Below are 10,248 nucleotides of genomic sequence, written 5' to 3'. Positions count from 1 at the left end.
ATACACACACACATCTAAAAAGGGATCAATGTCAATAATATATAATGAACTCAACTCATTATCAAGAAAACAAACCAATTTTTCTGGGGATTTAGCTCAGTGATTCTGCTGCCCGCCTCACAAGCAGAAGGTCCCAAGTTCGATCCCCATTACCAAAAAAAAAATCCGAACCAGTTTAAAGATGGGCAAAGGACTTGAATAGACATTTCTCATAAAAAGACACGCAAATGATCAACATCATTAATTATTAGGGATGCTTAACCTCATTTATTATTAGGGAAATGTAAATTAAAATCACAATTATATACTAGCTCACATCTGTCATAATGGCTATAATTAAAAAGACTAGAGATAACAAGTGTTGGTGATGATGTAGAGAAAACAGACACCTTGTACACTTTTTGGTGGTAGTAAAAATTACTTCAACCATTTATGGAAAAGTATGTGGTCATTAAGGGCAAGTGATTTAAATAGATAAAAGTTTATAAATGAATTTTTCAACAATAATTGAGCTGGACATGCTCTGGCATGTCTATAATCCCAGCACTTGGAAGGTTGAGGCAGGAGGATTGCTACAAGTTCAAGCCCAGGTAAACAGTGGGTTAAGGCCAGCCTGGAATACATAGTGAGACCCTGTCTTGAAAAATTATTTGATAATAAGTCTGCCTGAAAAGAATTTCAAAAATATTTTTGTAACCGAAAACCTTAAAAGAATGTCAAGTTAAATGATGATGACTCATTGGCTATCTAGATAATTTATAAATATGATAAATACTAAAATATTAATTGCTGAACATAAGTTTAATTTTATCCTACATTGTGGTCTTATGGCAGAGGAAGTAAAGATATTTAAGTCTGTTAGTAAGCATGGCCTGCATTACTCTGACAAACTGTAATATGAGGAAGCATATGCTTCTAGAAATTATGAAATGATGTTAATCTACAGAAACTGTTATATGACAATTCAAAATTGCTTAGTTTTCATTAGAAATTAAGATTGCTAAAAGTTAAAATTTCTAATTTATATGTGTATTAAAACTAGAAAATATTAGAATTTTTATTATATATTATATATATATTAGATGTTATTATTAAAATATTATTAGAAAATACTATTAGAAATTTTAAGGGGAACAACTCTGCATGTAAAGTATATAAGGAAAGCAAGATGTATTTTCAGCATGAAAACACATACAGTATGAAGATGCATTTCTTAAATTACTCTTTTCCTAGTCTGGGGGTTACTTAAAGGTTGTTTCAGAATGAAAAAAGAGAATGAAGTGTGTTAGGGGTATAGCTCAATGGTGAGGCACTTGCTTAGTATACACAAGGCCCTGGGTTACATCCCCAGCACCACATAAAAAAAGAAAAGAAAAAAACAAGAGAGAATGAAGGACAAAGTTTGAAGTAATACCAAAAATTGGGAAGTTTCAGACTGGGGAGTAATGAGGTTCAGGACATGCTACCCAACAATATGGTACCTCGGCATGTTGAATATTTTAAGTTGGAGGAATTTGGGGAAACCACAAACACAATAAAGTTTTCTTTGACTTTTCCCTACCCTTCCCTAAAGTAGGCTACAAAGTCTGGGAAGGATTTTCTGACCTTCCCTGAAGGAGGTCAGAAGACTCTCATGTGACAGGTACTTCTGTTGTACACAGAGGAAGAGAACATCAGTATTTCTGAAGATGAAGGGACACAGAGAAGAATCTGAGTAAAGAGGCCCTGCTAAGTTTCCTCCAGTTTATAGCCATTAGATCATGTCCCTTTTACCCTATTGTATTTCTCCATAACTAGCTACTCATCACACCTGGCTTCAAAATATATTGATTTAACTGTTTCTTCGAATCTTTATTTTCTTATGAAGGCTCCCATATTACATAAAACAAAGTTGTATGCTTTTCCCTTGTTAAAAAAAAACAGGTAGTTAACTATCAGCTATATGGTGGTGACTCACAGATTTTAGCCCCAGCCCTAATATCCACACGTGTACCACTTCTTCATCATGCAATATGTACATGCCTCAAACATCTTAAACATAAGACGTCAAAACGGACTCTTGATTCTACCTACTTACTCCAGTTATTCCGCCAATCTTTCTCATCATAGTATGATACCCCCCCATCCTTGTAGCACCAAGCTTTATTTCCTCTCCTTCTCATCCCTAACATCAAGCGTTATCAACGCTATTTCCAAAATGTATCCCATATGCATCTACTTTTTACTCGACAACTTGTACTACAAAATTTTATTTAGAATCCCAACATCTGTAGTGAATAAATGACATTGGTCGACAATTTCCTCTTTTTGTCCTACCTTCATGAGGTCTTGATATTAAAGTTATGTCCTTTTATTCAGTGAACTGGAGAGCTTCCATTTCCTCTAGATTTTCAAATATGTTGATTACAAGCAGTTGCACAGAGTATTTCACTGATAAATTATTTCAATCTTTCCCACATTTGTGGTTATGGTAGCTCTTTTATTCCAAATATTGTCTATTTTTTATTTAATTGGAGGAACTTTAAGTTTACAAAGAAATAATTTTTGCATTCATTTGGTTTTATTTGTAATTGTATTGTTTTATATTTATACATTTACCTCTAATTACCTTGTTATTTTCTATTTTCTTAAGAATTAAATTTCTTTTAAAATTTTCTCTTTTTTAACAATCAAGACACTTAACACTACAAATTTTCCACTGAGCTTAGCTTTCAGAGTGCTCCATTAGCTCTGACATAAAATTTTCTTTTTTATTAACTTTATATAGTTAATAACTTTTCTTTTGATTTTCTCTTCAGCAAAATTTTTAAAATTCTAAGTGGTTGTGATTTTCATGCCCAACTTCTATTAATTAGTTTTAATTTTTTTGAATTATGAGAGAATGTAGCCTGTAAAATTCTTTACTTTAAAAATTCTGTTAAGGTTTCCTTTGTGGCCATGTATATTATTGCTTTGAACAAGTGAACATTCAAAATATGTTTGTTCACATTTATTATTGTTATTTATTTTGCATATTCAAAATTTTTGTCTTTATCTTTTATCTACTGGATACAGCCAATATAAAAGAAGTGGTTTTATAATGACATTTTTCTCAAGTTTCCCATGTATCTCTACTAATTGTTATTTTTGTATTTAACTTAGTGCATATAGATTACTACTTACATTATTACATGATAGCCCTCCTTACCCTGTTTCATCTTTTTATCCTCTTTTTACACTTACATTGTATATTATCAGTTATCAATATTATCACTTTTACCTTGATTCGGCTTCTATTTGTCAGGTTTCTTTTTATTTGTTTGGCTGAAATTTTAGGGATTAGCTCATTTAAATATCATTGGTTATCTTATGACACTCAAGAGTTTCAACTAGTAATTTTATTATCTTTGCTTAAGAAAATTAAAATAACCATTACTTAATACCATCTATATTACAAAGTAAGAGAAGAACCAAGAATACAAAGAGCTTTGAGGAATACCAATATTTAAGACATGCCCGGAAACCAGAAGGAAAGAAAAGGAGAGCTATGTAATACAGTATGCTTTAATAAGACTTTTCCTTGCAAATTTGGAATCTTATATAACAACTAAATTTACCTTACTTGTTATAATTATTTAAGATCCACATATTTTAGAGTTAAAATCATAACAAGAGGGGGCTGGAGATTTAGTTCAGTGGTTCTGCCACCTGTCTTGCAAGCACAAGGTCCCAAGTTCAATCCCCAGTGCCAAAAAAAAATCATAACAAGTGATTTTAAAACTTCTTTTCTAGTCTCTACTCTTACGAGCTCCTTCACCTAATACATATTTGGTCTCTTTTTAAAATAAAAACTTACTTGTTGGCCACACGTTCTCCAAAGTTACGATCTATTTAAAAAAACAAGCACAAATTTTATATTATTTTTGTGTAACATTTTTTTCTTAAAAATACATTCAAACGTGTTTCAAATATACATTTTAAAAATAGATGCTTACTTTCTACAAGCCTAGCAAGTGTGCCATCCATGTTGTCTACTATAATTATCCCACCTTGCTGTCTGTCTCTCACAAATTTGTGGGCTTCTCAAGGGAATGTTAGTTGTAATACGTTACATAGGGAAAACAATCAGAAAATACCATAAACCAAACTATGTCTGCATAATAATGACATATACATATCGACCCGTTACAAACAGGAGTTCAAGTTATTAGGCAAGTAAAGTAATGATAAATTGTAAATAAAGTGATGTTAAATTATTCATTAAATAAATTTTAAATGAGTCCTTGCTATTTGCCAGACACTGTACTAGATGCTAAAGACATAGCCCAGGGCAAAAATATAAAAACCCACAGCTTCAGGTAGTTTACATTCTACTGGGGACAGAAAATAACCAAGAAAAATAAATTTTATTTATTTTGCTCTTGTGGTGCTGGGTATAAAACTCAGGGCCTCACTTCTGGAAAAATACATTTTATAATATGCTAGATAGCAGTAAGTGCTAAGGAAAAGGGCAACAGGGATACGATATGTACATAGAGGAGATCTGTCCAATAGTGACAGGTGGTTTGAAACTACTCAGTATGGTGGTATACTCAAGTTCTTCTTGTGTTTCCAATCAGTTTTGCTTTACATATTTAGCTTAGTGTATGCAGTAATTTAAACTTTAAAAAGGAAATGCTCACTGCGAGGGAAATTTTTAAGTAAGATTTGAGAGAGTGAACCACCGTGATCTAGCAGAAGGACTCAACAGGAGCGAAAGTCTTGACAAAAGAACGTGCCTGGTTTGTTTGAAGAACAATGAGGATGCCAATAGACCGACCAAAAGGACCAGAAGACAATGGCAGGCTTGGGGAGAGCAGATCCTGAAGGGTCTTGAAAGGAACTGGAAGAATTCCAGCTTTTACGCTGAGGCTACCAACTCAGGGCAACTTCCATGAGATGGAGAAAGCCATTGGAGGGATTTGAACAGATGAGAAATGTGATCTACTTTGCGTTTTATCAGGATCATTCTGATCGGTTTTTTTGTTTTTTTGTTTTGTTTTTTGGTACCAGGGATCGAACTCGGGTCCTTGCACTTGCGAGGCAGGCAGCGGAACCACTGAGCTAAAACCCCGGCCCATTAACGGCATCATTCTGTCGTGTAAAGAATGGACTGGCATGAGAGAAGCAGAGAGGTGGCCAGAAAGTTCTTGCAGTAGTGTCGAGTTTTTGTTTCTCTGGTTTTCACTGATGTATTGACAGTGCCAGGTACGTGTTTGGCAATCACTAAGTCAGTAAATCTATGAATATTTGATGACTGAGGAAATTACATGCGGTATTGCAGAGAAACAGAATACATAAAATATGTATTTCAAAATCATAAGTGCACATAATGATCTAAATGCAAAAGTCGGCAGTTCATATTTATAATCTAACTATTCAATTGCAATGATTTTTTCACTGATATGAAATATAAATAATTGTATTGTCAATTTTTAATAGATGTCAGGAGATTTATACCCAAGAAGTCTATTTTTCAATAATTATTATTTAGGGCCGGGGATTTAGCTCAGTGGTTCCGGCGCCTGCCTCGCAAGCACAAGGACCCGAGTTCGATCTCTGGCACCAAATAAATGAATAAACAAATAAATAAATAATAATTATTATTATTTAGAAAATAATTTTTAAAAGTCATTCTTGTGTATAATATTTTGCTACTATGAACTATTAGATAATGTGTTAAGCAAATTTTAAAATATCTTATATCATAAAATATCATTAAATTCAACTGAGTCTCCAAATGAACATTAAGTATTCTCTGCTTAGGAACTGTAAATACAGTCAATAAATACAGTCTCAGCCTCATGGTTTTGTTTTTGATTTTGGTTTGTTGTTGTTGTTGTTGTTGTTTACTTCAGCTGGAAATTTAAAACTTTTTGAACATTACAAAAGAAGTATAAGATACTATATGAATATATCAAGGACATTAACTTCATCTAGAGAGTCCAGATTGACTCCTCTGTGCTAGACTTACAGAATAAAATACAAGTTGGACAGGAAGGCGGAGTAGGAAGCTGAGAATGACCTGGGGGATATTTAAGTGAAAGAACTCCAGAATCCCAGAGAATTGGGCAACAATGACACAAAATGAAGCTTTTGCGCTTCATCCTTGGAAATGGAAAGACTCTGAATGATTTCGATAAAGGGAAATAGCATGATTATATTCAAGTTTCTAAAATATCATTCTGGTTATATCACGGAGAAGGTTGAGAATAGACATATGGGAACCAGTTAAGTGACTATTATATTTCAAGAGAAAGGTGGCAGCGGTTTGGATGGATGTAAGTACAGAAAATTTAGAGATCACTGACAAGTAGAATGAATAGAATTTGGTGATGGACTGGAGTAAAGCCAGAACATTTTTTCAAAACATAACTTGCAGGTAGCACTTGAGCACCTGGGTGAATGAAGGTGTCATTCAAAGGCAAAAGAACGGGTTTGGGAGATGGAAAGTGAACAGTTTTATTTTGGATAAATTGCATTAGAAAGGTAACTGCAGAACATCCAAGGGGAGAAGTCCAGTAGACAACTAGCCACATATGTTTGGAGCTCTAGGTGTAAATATAAACAGTAATATAAATACAATTTGTTCTATTAGCCATATTTGTCCTGTAGCATCTGTTATAATTAATAATAACGACCAAATCATAAGACTCAGAAAAGTGACAGTAGTTATTCTTTTGGAAATTAAGCAAATGTCTGGTTTTTGTTATAGATGGTTTTACTCAAAGGACTTAATGTTTATCATAATTTTTGTCAAAATCACCCATTGGAAATGCAGAATGTGTGTCCAGTGAAAATATATACACAAAAGAAAAATAACATTTAAAATAGATATTGTTTAACCCTTTAAGTTAATCAAGACTAAATTTAATTTAAATACATATAAACCCTATGACATTATAGCTTATTATAACATGAATTTGTGTCTAAAGAATCAAATGCCATTACTGAAACACAATAACTCATTAAAAGTATGATTTGCCAATAAATGTATAACATTAATGCTTCAGATTAAAAAAGACCCTATGTAGAGGTACAAGATCCCAACAATGAATGTAACTGTACTGTATCCCTAAAATGTACCAATAAACTCAATCAAAGCTGAAAAAAAAAGACCCTATTTCTGAGGTTTGCCCATTTTTGTACTGTAAATACTCCCAACATGGCCACTTTCAAGCAATCAACATGACATTAACCACATAGCAAAATTCCTGAAAATTTTATAATTGGTTCTTGTAAGCTGGTATGAGGCAAATTAACCTTAAGGGATTACAAAGAACTTACACCTCAAACATTAAAAGATATTACACTGTATGTGTATATGTGTATATATATATATGTATATATGCGTGTGTTTATTGTAAACTTTACATATTTTCATTGTGTTTATTGGTACTTTTTAGGTATACAGTACAGTTACATTCATCACTGGGATCTTGTACCTTTACACGATATACCTTATTTCTTATTTTTTTCCCCCATTCTCCTGCCCGCCCTTCAACTTTACATATGATAGGTAATTATTTACATGGTATACAATTCAGAAGTTATAAAATGGTATACAGAGGAGACTGTCCCACCATCTCTTTCCATGAACCACCATGTTTTCCTTGGAGACAACCAATTTGAATTCATTTCTTATATATCCTCCTAGAAGTATTCTAGATAGATAGATAGATTAGATAGATAGATAGATATTCTTTTTCCATTTCAAAAAGCAAAGATGTGGCATAGTGTAATTTGTTTCACAACTTGCTCATTTGTCATTAAGCAATACAACTTGGAGATGATTCTACATCATTACATAAAAAACAAGCCTCTTATTCATGGCCATTTTGCTATAACAGTGCTGCAGTGAATATCCCTGCTCACATATAATTTCATAATTATGAACATACATATGCTTCAGGAAGAGGCAGCACTAGGGTTTGAGCATGAGATAATTAAAAATTCTAATCTTGCCTTTAATTATTACTGATATAATCGTGTCATAATATCATATTACCTGTACTTGCAGCTCGGCTTGCTAAAGCTTTCATAACTGAGCCATCTGGGATGGATGGAATAAATTCATGCTGGAGACTAAGAGATCACAAGAAAAATGAGGCACAGCAGAGGAAAAATAGAAGCACATACATTCTACCTAGCTGAACCTATGTTTCTTTGATTCATCCAGCTACCCAACTATCTATTAGCTATATATCTGCCTGTGATAAAGATATAATTAATATTAGCCAGTGGATTTATTGTCTAACCTATGAATGAACAATACATGACCTTTGTACAAATATTGGATGATACAAAAAAGAAAAATTAAATTAATCATAATTGTTCCAATTGGAAGTAGCCAATGTAAACATTTTAAGGTGCTATACCTCAAATTTTACATTATTCAATTTGTATGTATAGGCATGTATAGAAGAGTACATACGCCTATGTAGACACGTATGTTTTGACTGTCATTATGTATACTGTTATGTAAATTCACATGAAATGAAATGAAATAATCTTATATAACAGTTATTTTCATAAGAGGGACCTCTAGGACAGGGAGCCAAATTCCTGAAAAGAAGGTGATATTCCTATCTCAACTTCTGACTTTGAGAATTGTTCATTTCAATAAAAGATGCTTCCTTGGGAAGAGTGTGGAATATCACAAAAGATATAAAAACTTGTTACACATCATCATTTACAATAGATGAATAGGATTCCATTATAGTCACAGCCCTTTACTTAGCCACATTGTTAAAATATTTAGGCTGAGGGAAATCATTTAGAGGGAAACAGAATTAATCTATATTAAGACATTTATTAACTTACCTGTAAGGAGGTAAATTGTCATTTTTCTTTTCCAAGTAAATTAAATGCTGTTTCAGCGCTTCAATTAAACTGTAGTGTGCCTAAAATGTTATTAAAGATTTAGTCTTTGGTAGATTTAGCACACTGATGCTCTCCTATATTATAAAAATATTTTCAATAAAAATAAGGATACCATAAAAGAAAAAATATGACAAAATGAAAAACTGGAAATAAAGTGTTTGTAAATGGGGAGGGAAAGAAGGGATGAAGGGAGGGCAGGGACAAGGGGAAAAAATGAGAACTAAGACCTGTTATGTAAAGGTACGAGATCCCAATAATGAATGTAATTGTACTGTATACCTAAAAGGTACCAATAAACTCAATAAAAGAACAAAAAAAATAAGGACACCTCTATAACAAATTCCTCAGAGCTAAAAACCCTTACCTATAAATTCATTATTAAAAGTAGTACCTTGTAACAAGTCAGATTTTCAAACTTATGATCTGAAATACATTTTTGTTTTTATTTTTTATTTTTTTGGTACCAGTGATCGAACTCAGGTCCTTGTACTTGCAAGGCAGGTGGTGGAACCATGAACTCAATCGCTGGCCCCCTGCAATACATTTTCAAAACAATAAAACTTCTTAAAAGAACTCAAAGACTGCTAAAATATATATCCTCCAAAGAAAAAACATTGACCTTGAAATAACTCATTCTTTATGGTTCCTTCATGAACCACAGGTCACGATATGCATTTAAGCAAAGCATTAAGCCAAGTGGAAAGAGGGCAGGGTAAAGAGAAGAAAAGTGGCACAGAGGAAAGAGAAGGCACAGAGAATCTCAGAGAAAGCCGGGTGTCCATGCGCTCTCTGGGCTCTGCTAAAGGGCCAGTCTCCTTGAGAGGATTCTCTTGACTATCACTAATTCTTTAACTCGGACTGGGGATTTAGCTCAGCGGTTCGGTGGCCTACCTCGCAAGCGCAAGGACCTGAGTTCGATCCCCGGTACCACAAAAAACAAACAAACCAATTCTTTAACTCAAAGTCATATTTTCCTACAGAGAACTTGTTTTTATTGACATTACAGGATTCTTCCTTTATTGTCTGTCTCCCTGTAATATGAGGTAAGCTCCAAGAAAATAGGGATGTTGTGTTGTTCTGCTCACCGAGGAACCTTAAGTATGTGGCACATTATAATATTTTCCGAATAAATACAGGTATACCTTTTCATTCTCTTTTTCAATTAAACGTGGAAAATGGAGAGAGTCTCTTACATAAGGTCAGTTCCCCACCATGGCTGTATATATTATCATCTCTCTCCTGATCTATTGTTCAGGAAATTTTTATTGATAATTTATTATACGCTAGGTAATGAGGATACAGCAACAAGCAAAACAGCTTGGTCCCAGGCTTCATGAGCTTACAGTC

The 10,248-nt window shown here is 33.4% G+C and overlaps 1 protein-coding gene across 2 annotated transcripts in view; it reads right to left on the bottom strand.

Annotated features, from left to right (window-relative positions):
- Nucleotides 1-10,248, bottom strand: part of LOC104862948 (phosphatidylinositol-binding clathrin assembly protein) — a 31,845-nt gene that overhangs the window by 9,628 nt on the left and 11,969 nt on the right. For both annotated transcript variants that reach the window (XM_010625175.2, XM_010625176.2), the window contains 3 exons: nucleotides 8,842-8,921; nucleotides 8,027-8,103; nucleotides 3,836-3,866 (listed from right to left, as the gene is read on the bottom strand). In XM_010625175.2, coding sequence (XP_010623477.1) covers nucleotides 3,836-3,866; nucleotides 8,027-8,103; nucleotides 8,842-8,921 — 188 coding nt within the window. The remainder of the gene's footprint in view (nucleotides 1-3,835; nucleotides 3,867-8,026; nucleotides 8,104-8,841; nucleotides 8,922-10,248) is intronic.

The sequence above is a fragment of the Fukomys damarensis genome, unplaced genomic scaffold (assembly GCF_012274545.1).
Source record: "Fukomys damarensis isolate Sample0158 unplaced genomic scaffold, DMR_v1.0_HiC HiC_scaffold_39, whole genome shotgun sequence".
In the NCBI taxonomy this organism is placed as follows: Eukaryota; Metazoa; Chordata; class Mammalia; order Rodentia; family Bathyergidae; genus Fukomys; species Fukomys damarensis.
The sequence above is the reverse complement of the archived record's forward strand: the minus strand, read 5'-3'. Positions and strand labels throughout refer to the sequence as shown.